At 35.2% G+C, this 16,910-nt stretch overlaps 2 protein-coding genes across 8 annotated transcripts in view; one reads left to right on the top strand and one right to left on the bottom strand.

The window, feature by feature from the left end:
- The first annotated feature begins 1,647 nt into the window (after positions 1–1,647).
- Positions 1,648–16,910, top strand: part of LOC104109997 (glucosidase 2 subunit beta-like) — a 34,587-nt gene continuing 19,324 nt past the window's right edge. Inside the window, exons 1-8 of one of the 7 annotated variants that reach the window (XR_001971964.3) lie at positions 1,648–1,799; positions 1,904–2,219; positions 2,311–2,424; positions 8,330–8,425; positions 8,683–8,862; positions 8,951–9,097; positions 9,171–9,387; positions 9,709–11,803. Coding sequence is in view for 6 of the 7 variants with exons in the window: in XM_009619411.4 (XP_009617706.1) it covers positions 2,117–2,219; positions 2,311–2,424; positions 8,330–8,425; positions 8,683–8,862; positions 8,951–9,054 (597 nt within the window). In the remaining variant the exon portion in view is untranslated. Of the gene's footprint in view, positions 1,800–1,903; positions 2,220–2,310; positions 2,425–8,329; positions 8,426–8,682; positions 8,863–8,950; positions 9,098–9,170; positions 11,804–16,910 lie in introns of those variants that run through there. The other 6 variants (XM_009619412.4, XM_009619411.4, XM_009619409.4 and 3 more) reach the window with 6 other exon arrangements.
- On the bottom strand, positions 11,943–13,026 carry LOC104109998 (probable dolichyl-diphosphooligosaccharide--protein glycosyltransferase subunit 3B). Its single transcript, XM_009619413.4, has one exon. It carries the CDS (start codon positions 13,010–13,012, stop codon positions 12,005–12,007), a length of 1,008 nt encoding a protein of 335 aa, XP_009617708.1. The 5' UTR covers positions 13,013–13,026; the 3' UTR covers positions 11,943–12,004.

Here is a 16,910-nt window from a genome sequence, read left to right as displayed (position 1 = left end):
GCTCTCTACACTGACTACTGTAGTGACCCTTTTTATCGCAATTCCAACACGTAATGTCTTTGCGATTTTTGGATTGCCCTCTTCTCCTTGACTTTGATCTACCACGACTATGGCTTTGTCCTCTCTTGGCTGCTTCTCCCCCATGCTTTCGATATTCAAAAAAGATCCTGGGGAATCACTTGATTCTCTCTGGCGAATATCTTCGCTTAGAACCAAGTCTCAAATATCATCAAATTTGAGTTTGGTACTTCCCGATGAACTGCTAACTGCAGTTGCTGTTACAGACCAACTCTCCGATAGAGATGATAGTAGAATCAATGCCATGACTTCGTCATCGAATGTTATATTAACATAACTCAACCGAGTTAATATTACATTAAACTCATTGATATGTTCCGTAACAGATCCACCTTCTGTCATCTTTAAGTTGAACAATCGACACATCAAATAGACTTTATTTAAAGCAGATGGCTTCTCGTACATATTTGATAATGCCTTCATCAGGCATGCAGTGGTCTTCTCGTTAATGATGTTAAATGCCACATTTCGTGTTAGCGTCAAACGAATCACACCAAGAGTTTGGCGATCTAATAGATCCCAACCCGCTTTGGCCATGTTCTCGGGTTTACCTCGGTCAGAGGTAAGTATAATTTTTTCTGGTATAAATAATCCTCTATTTGCATTTTTCAGAATGCAAAATCTTTAACATTGAACTTGTCAATCTTAACCTTCCCTTCTTCCGATGCCATTTTTCACAAAAAAATATTTATGTGAATAGTAACGATGATCAATAATGTCACATTATTCTTCTGAATTGTACTTGCACCAATACCGTACTTTTCTACCAGAATTACATTGTTTGTGCTCAGATACCAGTTGTTGAGAAACATGCCAGGCTAATAGAAGGAAAAAATAGTTGAAAGAGAAAAACAATAAAGTGCACAAGACAAGACAAGACAAGATTTACGTGGTTCAGCAATTTTGCCTACTCCACGGTCACACAAATAATAGCTCTTTATTAATTGAAGAGAGAAAGAAGAAGTTGAAGGATGATCTGCAAATGAAAATGCATACCCTTTTTATAGCCATTTGAATGCCCTGCCGACGTAAGCGCTTTCATCATAAAAATGTCGATATAAGCGCATACATCATAAGAATGCCGATGTAAATGCTTACATAATAAGTTTATCTCTTTTTTACTTTTCTTTCTTTTGTTGTCTATTTTTCTTTCTTTCACGTACAACAACATGTTTACTACTATCACGCCATCATTATAAACTACCACCACCACTCACCATTATTAATTATCACCAACCACCACTCACCATTATTAATTATCACCAACCACCACTATCATCTTCAATCATAATCGCCACCACTACTAATCACCATTAACTACTACCATGAACCACCACCATCAACAAAATTACCACCAACCATAGTCGTTAGCCACCACCAGCAATTACCATATTTTTGAAAAATTATACATATTTTATTGATAAAATATTAAATTAATTAGTATTTCATTTGAATTTTATATTTATTAATTTTCAAATAAAGATAAATATTATAAATTTAAATGTTAAAAATGAAACGGTGTTAATCATTTATTATTTAGATATTAATACGTGTCTTAACGTACTAATCTTGTAAAAAAACAAATGAGGCCAATGTTCTTCGTGACCTAGAAAAGCTAAAGTGAAAAATGATTTATTTGCGGCAAGGCTTGAACTCAGATGCTTGAATAACGATTGATCTGCTTCACCTCTGAGCCACCCTTTCATCATTAATCCAAGCAGGTTCATCTTTCTTTTATATACACAGATTTACGATGGATTTATACATAAAATACTAAATGTTTTCGATTAAGCGAATTCAATTGAACCCATTTGATCTAATATAGGTCCGGCCCTGACGGAGAGCCTTGAAATTAGGCATAATTTTAGGGTATGGAATAAGGTAGCACATCTTTTAGCAAAGGAAGGATCCAAGCTAGCCAAACCTTGTGACTTGGTCATCTACTGGGTTCCTCCTTTATTTGTTAATTCGACCGCCTTGGCGGATAAAGCAGGAAAGAATTTTGGGACATGGATTTCAGCTAGTAATTGAAACTCCAATGAAGACGACTACTCCTCTGCTTAGATGTCTTCTCCTAATCAGTTGGTTCTTCTTTCATGTCTCCTCTACTACTGACTTACCCCTCGGAATACATCCTCTAGGTTTTCCTCATACCGCTTAAATTCTCTTAAAATTTCTTGAATCAGCTTCTATAAATTCTTCAATTTTAACTACTCCGTTTTTATTTTGCAGATGAGAAGTACTATGGTTCGGAGGTAATCAAATGCAAAGATGGGTCTAATTCCTTTACCAAAGATCGCCTCAACGACGATTTCTGTGATTGCCTCGACGGAACGGATGAGCCCGGTACGCATTTTCTTATATTAATTAAACTATGTGACTTGCCTATAAGCTTAAACTTTAGAGAGATACAATAACAACAACAAACCTAGTGCAATCCTACGATACGAGTGGGGTCAGGAGGGTAATGTGTATGCAGATTTTACCCCTAGCTTAAGAAGGTAGAGAGGTTGTTTCCAATAGACTATCAGAAACAACTCTTTTAGAGAGATAGCACATTCATTTATTTATTTTAGGTTTGGTATATGCTGGAATGAGCTTATATTTTTTTTCTTGGAATAAACATGTGGAAATATTATACTTACTGATGTGTTACATTCAGACTCAAGCCCTGCTGCTCTGTGCATATTGAATTGTGTGAACTATCTTATCTAAATGTTTATTCTGCTGAGGGAGAACCCTTTATTTTAGGTTTGTAACATCCACTTGTTCATTACTTGTGTCTGATATATTGATATTAGTATAAGTATGCAAAAAGCTATAGGTAGATTCCCGTGTGGATTTGTTTGCATTAACTCCTAGGCCGAAGGATCAAACTTCATTACAGAAAACTCCATATATTGGAAGGCCTCCAAGCATGCGCAAATCACACAGTGAGATGGAGAGCTCGCCGATGTCAATATAAACTGTGTTAGTTGACGGATGCCATAGTTCTGAAAAAGGCCCACAAGACATTCTCATTGAGGTCAATGTGAAGAAAGAAGCAAAAATGGTATCATAACATCTTGATGCGTTCCAAAACCTCCTTATTGTGGCCAAGGATATCTTCTGCTCATTTCCAATAACAAGTCGTGCCCCGAACCTCATGGAAGCTAGAATGAGTATAGTTCAAGTGGCAAAACCTTAATCGGAACATTTAATGCTAGCAGATATAACATTCCTCTTATGAGTTGATGATTTCAACATGAGAAACTGTGTTGATGACCTTGCTTGAGAAAGTTTCAAAAAATTTCATGTACCACCTTCAGGCTTCAACTAGGCCCGTTCATGGATCGGATTGGATTGGATTTAGCACTTTTCGGATTATAATTTTGGATTTTGTAAATTGCAATTTGAATTCGTAATTTGGATTGGATTGGATTTTGATATTTGGATCGGATAAATATTTCGGATTTCGGTTCGGATTGTACGCCTTATTAAGATGCTAAAATAAATAATTTTAATATGCTATCTCCTACCATTTTCAGTAGCAAAACTCATTCATTTTCATATCTTTTACTTTTAATATTCAAAAAGGCAAAAACACTGAGAGAAATAACAAAGAAACCTTAGAATTTTTAAAAGAGCACTCCTCACTTTTATATGTAAAATATAAATTTCAGTTTTCGGATCGGTTTGGATGTAAATTGAGCTAAATCGCATCCGATCCTATATCCAAAATAATTAAATTAAAGATCCGAAGTCCGATCCAAAGAGCTAAAATCCAATCCAAACCAATCTGAATAACACGGATCGATTCGGATTTTCGGATCGACCCAAATAATGGACAACCCTACCTTCAACCATTCAGAAAGGTGAAGGAAAGAGTCATTGGTTTTCCTCACTATCCGGGAGGCACCGATCATCGGGATGAACCCTTCAGTGCAAGAAATTTGCGAGGATTGTGCTTGTCACTAATGATCTCGAGATAATGGATGTAGAACCTCGTGTTTGCTTGATATTAAAGTCGTGTGTTAGCTCTCAAAGCTGCAAACAAAGAGAAAGGAAGAAAGAATTGAAATAAAGAACATGCTGCCTAAAAGACAATGCACCAGATTTTAACGCTAATATTTAAAACTTACATGTGTAAATCCAAATAAATTTGGGCTTGATAATATAAGTTGTATTTCCTGAAGGCTGCTTTTTAATGGCACAAGTAACTTATAATTTGGATGTGTCTTGAAGGAAGTATGTTTTTTCTCGTCAACATACTAAAAGCTGTGAAAGTAATGTCCAAACCTAGAACTGCCTTTGGAAAAATACATGTGGAAATTCAAAGAGAATTGAGACATGATTCTTATTTATTTCGTAGTTCTTGAAGACTGCTTTCCACGACACAAGTGGCTTGTAATTCGGGCTTGCCTACTATGGAATACGAATTTTTCGTGAAGACGCTCAAGGTTGCAAGAGTAAGAATGTCCAAGTCCAGATTAACTTTGAAAAAGTGCTTCCGTAAATCTAGAAGGACTTAGTTTATATGTCTCATAGTTCCTTTTTGTATATCTTCTAGTTCCCGAAGTCTGCTTTCCAACATCGCAAAAAGTTTACAATTCCAATATATTTACAGAAAATTATGATTTTTCAAATGAAGACACGCAAAATAAAAGGGTTCAATGAATCTAAATTCAAAATTTAGTTTCGAAATTTACCCCGAGAAAGTACATGAGGATTCTTACAGTGGCTTTTATATATATGATGCAACACTGGAAGTATAGTTTCTATAGTGCAAATGGCTTGAGTTTAGTTTTGATGATACCTTCAGTTTGCGTGTCTTTACGAGAAAAATCATACTTTTCAGTAGACATTCGAATTGCAAGTTGTTTGTGCTGTTGGAAAGTAGACATTAGGAACTAGGTACATATAAAATTTTGATTCTCTCTGGATTTACGTACGTTCCTTTTTAAGTCACTTCTGGATTTAGATGTTTCGACCCTCATAGTATTGAGCGTCTTGACGAGAAAACTCATATCTCATTGGTGGCGCGTCCAAATTACAAGCTTCTTGTGCCGTTAGAAAGCACACTTCAGCATCCTTCTAAAAAAAGAAAGCAGACCACGAGAACTACGAAATATATAAGAATTGGGTCATGATTCTCTCTGGATTTACATAGGTAGTTTCTCAAGTAAGTCCTGTAATTTGCTGTTCTAACTCTCATAATTTTGAGCCTCTTGATGGGAAAAGCCATATTATGGTGTAGGCACGTTTGAATTACAAGCCGCTTGTTCCATTACTAAGCAGACTTCAACAACTATAACATATGTAAATCAAACCCATTTTCTCTTTGGACTTACATAGGTAATTTTCCGAATCCCAATGTTATAATCTGGAGCACTGTCTTTTAGGTAGCATGTTCTTTATTTTTTTTTATTCTTCTTTCTTTCTCTTTGTTTGCAACTTTATAGGTATGGCACAAATTTGAAATCAAGCGTACACGATGCACTTTAAGGATCACGAGGTTTCCTCTCCCCAGTGAGGAAAACTTTTGTCCTCTTTGTTTCACCTTTTTGAATGGTTGATGAAGGACGCAAACAATGTTCTTGAAACTTTCTCAAGCAAGGCTACGCAAAGGTTCTCGTGTTCAATTCATCAACTCATGACATGAAAGTTGTATCTGCTAGCACCAGACATTTCAATGAAGCTTTTGTCATTTGGAGCTATCCTCATTTCGGCGAGGTTCGATATACAACTTGTTATTGTGAATGGAGAGAAGACGTCCTTAGCTGTGTCAAGTAGGGGTGGGCGTCGGTCGGTTCGGTCGGTTATTATGAAAGTACGGTTCGGTTTATCGGTTTTGTAATATTAATAACCAAATCAAACCAAAGTATTTACGGTTCGGTGCGGATTTTTCAAAGTTCGGTTCGGTTATTTCCGGTTTATTTTTTCGGTTTTAAACGGTTGAAGGAAATTTTATGTTTCTCTTGCAAAAGTAAATAGATTGTCATAATGAATGAATCGAAAAGAAGATATTGCTCCAACAACCATTGTACATAACAGATACGACATTAACAACCATTGAATTGAAAAGAAGATATTGTCATAATGAATTAATAGAAAAGAACTAAAACACAAAAAAAGAAGCCTTATCTTAATAAAAAATCAACCAAAGAAATCTTGAACACCTTTTCCAGCAAAAACTCTATCAGAAAGTTCTGCCAAAACAACATTAACAGTGAGCAAAACTGCAAAACGACACTGGACCCAACTCAACTCAGAACTCAAAAGAAGTCGCACTAACACGAGGAAGAAGGATGAGCGACGAGCTGAGAAAGAAGGCATTATAGTCGAGTTGAGGAAGAAGGCAGCAGTCGCACAGAGCTGAGGAAGAAGGTAGCAGTCGCAGCAGTCGCACAGAGACAGAGCTGAGAAAGAACCCTAAATCTAATTTTTTATTTAGGTTTGGGAAATGGGAATTGAGAAGTAAGTGACTAAGTGTAACGTATCATACTATCAGTAAGTTTGGGTAATTTGGGCTTCAAAGTTCAAATGGGTATTGGACTATTGGGCTTCAGCCTAAAATTGGTAATAAGTTTTGGACTCATAAAAGAACCCACATGTTCAAACCTATTTTTCTTAACTAATACCCAAAATTTCGGTTTAATCGAAAACCGAAACACCAAAACTGTAAACCGCACCGAAAAATCGAAAATTAATAATTTAAAAACCGTGCACCGACCGAAAAACCGATTAAACCGAAACCGAAAAATCGAAATTCACGGTTCGGCCGGTTTTTTCGGTTCGACCGGTATTATGCCCACCCCTAGTGTCAAGGAGGTTTTGGAACATATCAAGGTGTATGTTGACATTTTTGCCTCTTTGTTCACATATGACCTCATTGAGAACGTGTTGCGGGTTTTTTCTGAGCTTTGGCATCCATCAACTAACACCGCTTGTATGGGCATCGACAAGCTCTTCAACTTACTGTGAAATTTGCGCATATTTTTGAAGTCTTTCCTTTACATGGAGTTTTCTACACGAAGTTGTCCCTTCGATACAGGTGTTGATGCAAACAAATCAACATGGAAAGTTGTTCCTGGTCATGGAGTGCATAACATGCTTGAGTAACATTCTCTTATGAATAAATTGCATTAAGTTGATGTCTTCTTTCTTATGATGTATGTTTCAACTTTTTATACACCGTGACTACTACAGGTTTTGGTTTTTGTTCAACACATTTACAAATTCAAAAGTGTTCCATCTTTTCAAGATAATGTATGTTTCAACTTTTTTAACACTACACTAACTTTAACTACTGCAGATTTTGGTTTTTGTTTGACACATTTTACAGATTCAACGTGTCTCTTCTTTTTTTAATCTTAAAGCTAGAATATTTTGAACTGATGTGCTGGGGAAACTGTTGTATTTTTTTGTGTATTTTGCATCGTCATATATCATGATAAATCTCATGTGCAATAGAGAAATATATCTAACCAAAAAGGAATTTATTGGTAACTAATATATTTAAAAGGAAAAACTTAGTGATGCTGTGAACTGGCAACTGTGCTACGAATAGCTGCCTAATATTTTCTTTCAGTCTTCCCGTACCAGAGGAAGGGAGCGATCATATTGATAAATGTGGAATTATTATCACTTGATGCAAATATTTTTCTGATGTCCAATGGGATAAATGATAATGAAGAAGATCCGTGTATTCTTACTTAATCATAGGTACCTCTGATCACAGTTGTTACTAAAACAAATGTCATTTTTCTACCGTTTCTTCCATTTAATTTTAATATTATTTTGCTTGTAAGAGGTAAAATGGTGGCATAACATCAACAATTGATGTCATCTACCAAAAATGCCAACAAGGGTAGTCTTAAAATGAAAAAAGGGATATATTGAATATGCCATTTTCCTTATATAGACTAGCCTAAAATTGTTTAGCTACACAGTCAATGAATCTTCGAATATATCTTGGCAGATATAAGATATGATAGTTTTGCTCGGCGTCTAGGAAGAAAGCTCCAGTAGTGACTGCAAAATGTTAGATTAGACTAGCTCCATTAGATATGATGTGAAAGTGCTTTGAACAGTTGGATGCACTACATATAAACTTGTGTGTTTCACCTGATTCACTCTTCTCTTTTATTTGTATATTTTCTGTTGCTTTTTCCCATCTCCTTTGATGGTTTTGTGGTTTTTAACCAATAAAATATTGACATATATTTTGTTTGAGTACTCCTGTCAACTAAATCGCTCTCTCCTTTGATAGGAACGGCTGCCTGTCCAGCTGGAAAATTTTATTGCAGAAATGTGGGCAGTACACCTAAATTCCTGTTCTCTTCTCGCGTGAATGATAATATTTGTGGTAAGCACCCCTTGTTAAGCTAGTATGGGTTTGTTACGAAACGATTTTATATAATTAATTTTTGCTTCCATTTATGTGTTGTTACAAAGTTTAGCCTCTTATCTGAGGCTTGTTTGTTTCTATGATACACGGATTCATTTATGTGTACGTATTGAATGGGGCTGTATGCAAGCTTTTTGGCTGCAGCATTTATTGATTTGTTAATCTCTATCTACCCTGTGGTTGGGTTCATGCTTGCTGATTCAAGATACTTTCAGATTGTTGTGACGGAAGTGATGAGTATGATAGTACTGTTAATTGCCCTAATACTTGCGTAATGGGTGGGGATTTTTCTTATCAAACAAGAAGTTATGGCTCAAGAAGAAAACATCTCGATCTAATTGGTGGAAAAAATGCTAATGGGGTCAATATGGATGACTCGGCTCAGCGACTGCAAGGTAATTCTATTTTCCCCTTTTTCTGCAACCTTTGGCATGAACTGTGAACCATCTCATGTAGCAACTATTTGATGTTTGTTCATTGCAGGTCTGAAGATACTGGTACTTGTACAGGTGGTCGTTATCATTATTTTTCTGGTTTTCCGGAAATTATATCGGCAATCAAGGTCTAAAAGAAGACATTTGCGTTGAGAATTGATCCCAAGATTACTGTTATTATCACAGTATGTTCTCAGTAAGTTTCTCTGGTCCACTCTGTCTTTCGTTGTCTCCCAACCACGATTATTTGACCTAACTTCGGAGTGCAGTTGTGTTCCGTAGGCATAATTGTATGTCTAAGAGATGGCTGCAACCTGAAGGTCCAACTTGCTGATTGTTGACGTTCTTCTTTAATGATTCTTACATACATCTATCCGGAGACGGGATTGTGACAACAAACTATTAAGCCCTGCACCAGTTCTTGAAGTATCATTTTATTAGGCGCTCCTATGAACTTTTGACTATCTTGATTCTTCAAATTGACAAGTAAGTTGCATACCGTAGTGATTCTCTACAAAGTCTTTGCATTGTCCGATCAACCAGTGGCGAGTTAATGTATATTATGGTTTCAGTTAATTGATGCTTTAAACATTAAGAAGCTTTTAAGTTGCCATCAACCATCACAGGTTGTTATATATATTTAATTGATGTATTCTTGTAGTTCTATGTTGCTATGACTGGTTTAAAAGAATATGTTCTTAGATTGTTATTGCCTTGTTAAGTAGTTTTACTTTTGTTGTGTTGATCTTACAATTTAGGAATTTTTCATGTTTTCGACTAACTATTTTGATGAATCTGTTGTTTAAGAGTCTCCTATTATCTCGAAGGGGAAATATCTCTTTTCGATCGTTACAGTGAACTCTACTCGACTCAAATCAAATACCCAAATTTGCCTGCTATTCAGATTTGAAAGAGTCTTCCTGAATATATTCTCATGGTGATTACTTACCCTTACTGCCATTCTGCGTCTTTTCATTTTATTTTTCAATTTTTTCTATGGCTATTATCTCTTTCCGTGTACTTTTTTTCCTTTCTGATGTATTTAATTTCAGTTATTTAAAATTACCCCGGGACAAAGATACAAAAATACGCTAAAGACCAGGCAGGTCGCAGGGATGCAAAAAGCAAATTGTCAAAAACCTGGTAATAGAGAAAATTATTAAGAAGGCATGTATACGTCGGATCTGTCTTACATAAGACCAGTCCAGGTCGAAATTGATTTCACGTTCTTTTAACCTCTATATTTAAAAGCGTCAACTAATTAAAAGGCAGATGTTAAAAGCACGTGAAATCAATTGCGACCTAGACTGGTTTATGTAAGACAGATCTGACGTATACCTGCCTTCTTAATAATTTTCTCTATCAGCATGTCTTTGAAAATTTGTTTTTCGCATCCCTGCGACCTGCCTGGCATTTAGTGTACTTTTATATCTTTGTCCCGGGGCAATTTTGAATAACTGAAATTAAATACATCGGGAAGAAAAAAAATACATGAAGAGAGATAATAGCCATAGAAAAATTGGAAAATAAAATGAAAAAGTTGATAAGGCCATGGGAATAGAAGTTTGTGGAAAAATGCAGAATGGTCTGAGCTGGGTTATGCCACAAAACATGAGACAGACACACATTAGTTGGTGTTTGTGGAAAGTTGATAAGGCTGTCAAGAAAATTTCGTTGATGATTCCTGCAGCTATTTTTTGGTGTTTATGGACAGAGAGAAATAGATGTTTTGATGGCATCTCAACTTCAAATCAATCTCTCAAGGCAAAATGCCCACTTAAACTTTTTTGCTGGACAAAACTGTCCCCTGTATAATTAGTACTGGTCAGTTTTTGGACTTTGTTAGTACTCTTGTCCTAAATTGACACTTTGTATAGGGCCTAGCTTCTCCTTTTTTGTTTTTGCCTGTAACTATGCATCTTCTTGATGCTTTTTTAATGGAGCTTCTCCTTTTTTGTTTTTGCCTGTAACTATGCATCTTCTTGATGCTTTTTTGATGGAGCTTCTCCTTTTTTGTTTTTGCCTGTAACTATGCATCTTCTTGATGCTTTTTTGATGGAACACCTTACTTCATAAAAAAAAAAACCTCTATGGGAATATATTCAGGAGGACTCTTTCGACTCTAAATAGCAGGCAAATTTGGGTATTTGATTTGAATCGAGTAGAGTTCACTGTAGCGATCGAAAAGAGATATTTCCCCTTCGAGATAATAGGAGACTCTTAAACAATAGATTCATCAAAATAGTTAGTCGAAAACATGAAAAATTCCTAAATTGTAAGATCAACACAACAAAAGTAAAACTACTTAACAAGGCAATAACAATCTAAGAACATATTCTTTTAAACCAGTCATAGCAACATAGAACTACAAGAATACATCAATTAAATATATATAACAACCTATGATGGTTGATGGCAACTTAAAAGCTTCTTAATGTTTAAAGCATCAATTAACTGAAACCATAACATACATTAACTCTGCCACGGGTTGATCCAACAATGCAAAGACTTTGTAGATTAAAATTGTGTTTGTGGTCAATCGAGCCGTGATATGTGGCTCAGATGCTCGTGCATACATAAAGCTCTAGTTGGTTCTTATTCTCATTCATGTGTTCTTAAATCTTGGTTGCTCATCTGACTTCATCATTCCTTAACATCCTGTTTATATGTGAATTCGAAGAGGAGTTCAACACTCTTTGGTTGCACAAATGAAGGGAGATAGTACCACAGGAATGTGCTAGGCAGGCATTTATGTACTGGAGACGGGGTTTAATTTGCAAACAGTATGTTTGATAGTATCACTCTACTTTAAATATAGGACTCCGTTATTTTACATTTCTCGAATTATTAACATTATTGAGTTAGAGAAGAAATGAATCCTTGTTACCTCTTTACTTCTAAATGATTTAGTCAAATTTCCGTCGACAGGTCGTAGGTTTGAGAGCCTACTGATTCTGGATTCTTTAATTCAGAATAAAGGTGCTCACTTTGTCAGTTAAGAGTAGGTAATCTGTTCCCTAATTTTGGTACACTACTTAGCATTAAGTCAACTCAGCTATATGTGTAGCAACTAGTATAAGCTGGTACAATATTCTTACATATGTTATATGTAAGCAGGAAGACCAGACCCAGTCTTCCAATTATACAGGTAAATCACCTTCTTTACAGCCCAGAATGAAACAAAGATAGCTAAAAGCATCACCAACCTCTGGATGTTCCTACTCTTCACATGGACAAGAACATGAGTGATAAAGGCCAACAACAGCCCGAAAATCGTGTACAAGAACCCGACGGTAAACCCCTCGGCCCCTAACTGCATCCCATTTCCTTCATAAAAGAAAACCAACTTTTTCTGATCATCTCTATCCACCATAGCAATAGGTATTTTATTGATTATGTTGTACATTGTCCCTGAAACACTGAAGAAGTATATGAAAACTGACCCCGCCATCCATATATGCTTGTTATGCAAAAGGGTGTTTCCAGCAACAATTTTTTTCACTAGAAATGGAGTCAAGATTAGCCCCAGAGCGATGATAATCATCTTCTGTTTCTTGGAAATAAAAGCTGGCCGATGAATGGGACCAACAATGAGCTTAGTTTTAGCCTCAATGAATTCTGCCATCGATTCAGCATGCCCAGAGAAGTCCGAGGACTTCATTCGAATAGAATCCCTTTTGAAATCAGTAGCTAAAGGGGGGACTAAACATATATAGGGAAGAGACCTGACTCGAAATAGAGCAAAAGAAGCTTGTGATTCTTGAAACTCAATGTCAAAGAAAAACAACTTCTTGTTATGTGGATTGTCTGTGTGGAATGAGGATGAGAGAAGCAAGAACTCATTTTTAATAGTTGGAAGTGAAATCTCTGGCTCTGAATGTAGCTTCTGTGAATCGAAGAATACAACGAAAGAAAATGGCCTGGGGACAGGTATCGATAAAATTCGTCTAAGTAGTTTGTTAGAAAGGTGAATAACACCAGTGGGAGATTTAGAACGAAGGATGATCAATTCAGAAACTAAATCATCTGAAGTTAAGGAATGATTTTCGGGTACGAGGAGTAAAAGGAAAGTGAAGAACAAAAATGATGTTGTATTGTATGAGATAGCCATTGTAACTGTCTTAATTCTGAATGTTCTGTTTCATACCATCACCAGAACTTTTGTACTGCTGATTGCTAAAACTTTTGCCCATAGTTAGACTCCACATGGTGTGTTCCTAACAAAAGTTGTCTATTTTAGGATTAAGAATTCAATTTTTAGCGTTTAAATCTGGATTTACTACTACATATTAATTATATTAAAAAATGGTCCTATTTAACTGGGCTTTTTGCAGCTGAAATCTCCATCTACACCTAAATTATGATGCTAATGATAGTCTTTGCACTATTGAATTTTACGTGAGGCTGAAGAATCTTTTAAATGCAGATTATGTCTCCCTGAAAAGCTAATAAATAGATTGTTTTTGTTTAAATTCTTACCCGTTGTCCGGTAGCCTATTTGGGTTCTCACTAATCTAGATTAGCACTTCGAAGTACCACTTTGGGGTAAAACGCTCCTTACCAATTAAGAAAATGGTCCTCTTAATTGACTTATTTTATTGTAGGCTTGAAGTGTCAAACCGAAAATGAGCTCAGTTGAGGTGTTTGCCTGATCGTTGAGGACAACTTAAATTGGTCGTTTATGTATTTCACATTTTTTAAATATATCCATTATTTTTAAACAGGTTTTACATATTTGAACAGTTTATATCAAGTGATCGATTTTGTCATATTTCGTAATACAATTATATTTAAACAATTCAACTCATATCCTTATGTCAAAATCAGACAAAAGTATTCATAATCGAATCAAGCAATGGATACTTGTACATGTAACTTATTATTTTTATAGATCGATTAAATTTTCTAATATCAGTAATAAACCATTTTTGTACAACTTTTGCAAAATTTTTATTTCACAACATCTTCTTGATAGTACTCATATTCACATCTATCTATATTATATACATATGTGTTGTTGAAATATCAAAAAAGAAAATGTCACACTGAATTTTTGATATATTAGAACTACATGTGTAACTACATACTATTGTACTTTCCTTTCAAATTTTAGTTACTCTTTACTTACATATGTTTTGATATTATCTATATAGTTTAAAAGTTTATACTAATTTATATGGGATACAGGTGCAACGCATGTGTCCAGAGACTAGTAGATAGAAAAACTAGTAGCGCTTTTAAATGTAAATGCTTCGTTGTATTTCCTTTGATCCGTTAGCCACCAAAGATGAATAGTAAAGAATATTGTCGAAAGGAATTTGATCAATATTTGGGAAGTAAAATATGTAAAGACACTCTCACTATCTTCGGTTAGACTATATCAAACTCCATGCAGTAAATTTCATATATGATATACACAAAAGTATAATCAAAGACTTCTTGCAAAATAAGCATACAAAACAACTCTATATGCGTTTCACTATTACTAGTTAGGAAAATGGAGAAGCCCAATGGAGTTGAGAATATAAACCAAAAAATAATAATTCTAATCATACCTAATGCAAAATATTACTATCTCTTTCAAGCGCAGTGATAGATCCAATCATGAGTTCGTTGGTTTGACAATATCCAATGCTTCAAGGTTGAACTATATATATACATTTTCTCAATTCAGAACCCACAACGTCTAAATTCTGCATCCGCCACTACTCTCAAGTACTCAGACAAGAGAATTCATGTATATGATCTTCTTTACGATTATATATAGATGTAAATCTATTTTGCATAGGGTTATGTGTAGAAAATGTTAACATATGAATTGGAATATTGTTATTGTGTATGATGTTGATACGAGTGGTTGTTGTGTTGTTGAAACATGTTTAAAGTTATAGATAGTTCAACTGCAAATGGAACTCTACTGGAACTTTTGGGGAATACCAGAGCCAATTAAAAATATTGGACCATAAGCAATGTAAGTAGGATATAATGTCAAAATACTTTCTTTCAACCTGTATAATGACCAGCACCAATATTTGAGGACCAATATCACACAAGGAAAGAAGAGTATAACGGTCCCCCAAAAATTTTGATAAGTACATGGAAGGAAAGGAGTTGCAAGAGGGAAATGAATTTGGAAAATTTTGGGTTGGAATGACAAAAGGTCTCCACTTTTAGGGGTCGTTTGGCAGGAGGTATTAGAAAAAATAATGCAAGCATTAGCTCTATGCATTACTAATACCTTGTTTGGTATATTTTTTCAACCTATGTATAATTAATACTTGCATTATACATCATACTTGGTATTAACCTATGTATAACCATGGCATTAGTAATACCAAGGCTATTGATGCATGGATTAGTATGGTTAAAGACAAAATTGTCCTTAAAGCCCCTTAAAGCTAGAGAATATGGAGGGCATTTTTGTAAACAACTATTTTTCTAAAACATTATGCAATACATTATAGTTTTTAATACACCACACCAAACAGTTTATAAGAAATAATATCTGCATAATTAATGCTTGCATTACTAACTCATGCATTACTAATCCCTGCATTACTAATACACCATATTCCGTTATTTTTATACACCATACCAAACGCCCCCTTAATGTGTTGGCAAAAACAAGCAAGGACATTTGTGAGAACTCAAAAGTAGGTGTAATCAATGCTACTGCACACCTTCGTATTAGTGGATGTCAATGGATATTTAAAAACTGACTAAATCAGTTGAATCGTACCGTACCGAATCGATTTTTAAGTTTCTTTTAATAAAACCGTAGGTTTTTATATAAATTTATAATTGTACCGATAATTAGGGTATGTTTTTTATTTTATGAAAATAAACCGAAAAAATACTGAACCGTACCGAATAAATTTGTGAAAAATATATTTATATACTACATTCAAAAATAATAAAACTCAAAATCCTAATTTCCAAACTTATTATGCTACTCATACTGAAACTAAGTTATTTTCAGTATATTCACTAGCAAGAAACAAACTACTCTTGCGATTATGAGTAGAAAACTATAATGTATTGAATATGTTTACTTTCATATGATTTAGATTTATCTTTCCGAATGTTTAATCTTTATAGACTTTATTCTTGAGTTTCAACTTGGTAAATATCTTTCCGCTCGTGTTATTTATATTTTCTTTGTCTTTGTGATATTTGGCATATTTCGATATGTGTTGATGTTACTTTACCCATGTTTTAACCGCTTCTTGATGTTATTTAATCTTTAAAATGCTCAACATGGTTTAATTATTAGTTTTATGACTAATTGAGTTGTGTGGTGAATTAGGGTGTTTGGAGTGCAAAAATATGAAGAAAAGGTGCTCTAGGTAGAGGAAGAGAGATTGGATGCGTCGTATCCAATCTAGAAAAAGATCAGATTTCGTGCACCCTTAGCAGTGAAGTCGGCTCATAGCATCCGCCATAGCATCCGCACCTGGGCAAAACTGAGATGGAGGAACTAGGGGTGGATGCGTCGCATCCACCCTCGCATGCAAAGCTGAGAAATAGAGGACAAGGTGGATGCGTCGCATCCACCTTCGCAGGCAAAATTGAAATGGAGGACGAGGTGGATGCGTCGCATCCACCTTAGCATCAATCCCTGAAGCCGATTTGGACTAGGAATAGGAGAGCTTTGGCCCACGACTTTTGTACGCAATATATAAGCCAAAAACGCCTCCTTTAGGTTATCTAACATATTGGGAAGGGGGAAAAAAGCCACGACAAAGCTGTGGAGGCCGGAATTCGTATTGAGTTCCTATTCTCTCTTTCTTTTATTGATTTTTATGCACTCTTGTGAATTTTTGATGATTGCCTGAATATGAGTGGCTAAGAACCCTATTGTTCTAGGGTCATGGGTATACATGAATGTTGATGTTTGAAGTTTAATTTGACGAAGTTGATTTTATCATATTGGGTTGTTTATTTAATTCTGTTTTTAATTATTTTGCTGAGTAGCTAACAGTGAAATACTATCTACGAATCTAGAGTTG

This window comes from Nicotiana tomentosiformis, chromosome 8 (genome assembly GCF_000390325.3).
Source record: "Nicotiana tomentosiformis chromosome 8, ASM39032v3, whole genome shotgun sequence".
Lineage (NCBI taxonomy): Eukaryota > Viridiplantae > Streptophyta > Magnoliopsida > Solanales > Solanaceae > Nicotiana > Nicotiana tomentosiformis.
Note: the sequence above shows the minus strand (reverse complement) of the source record. Positions and strands in the feature narration are given on the sequence as shown.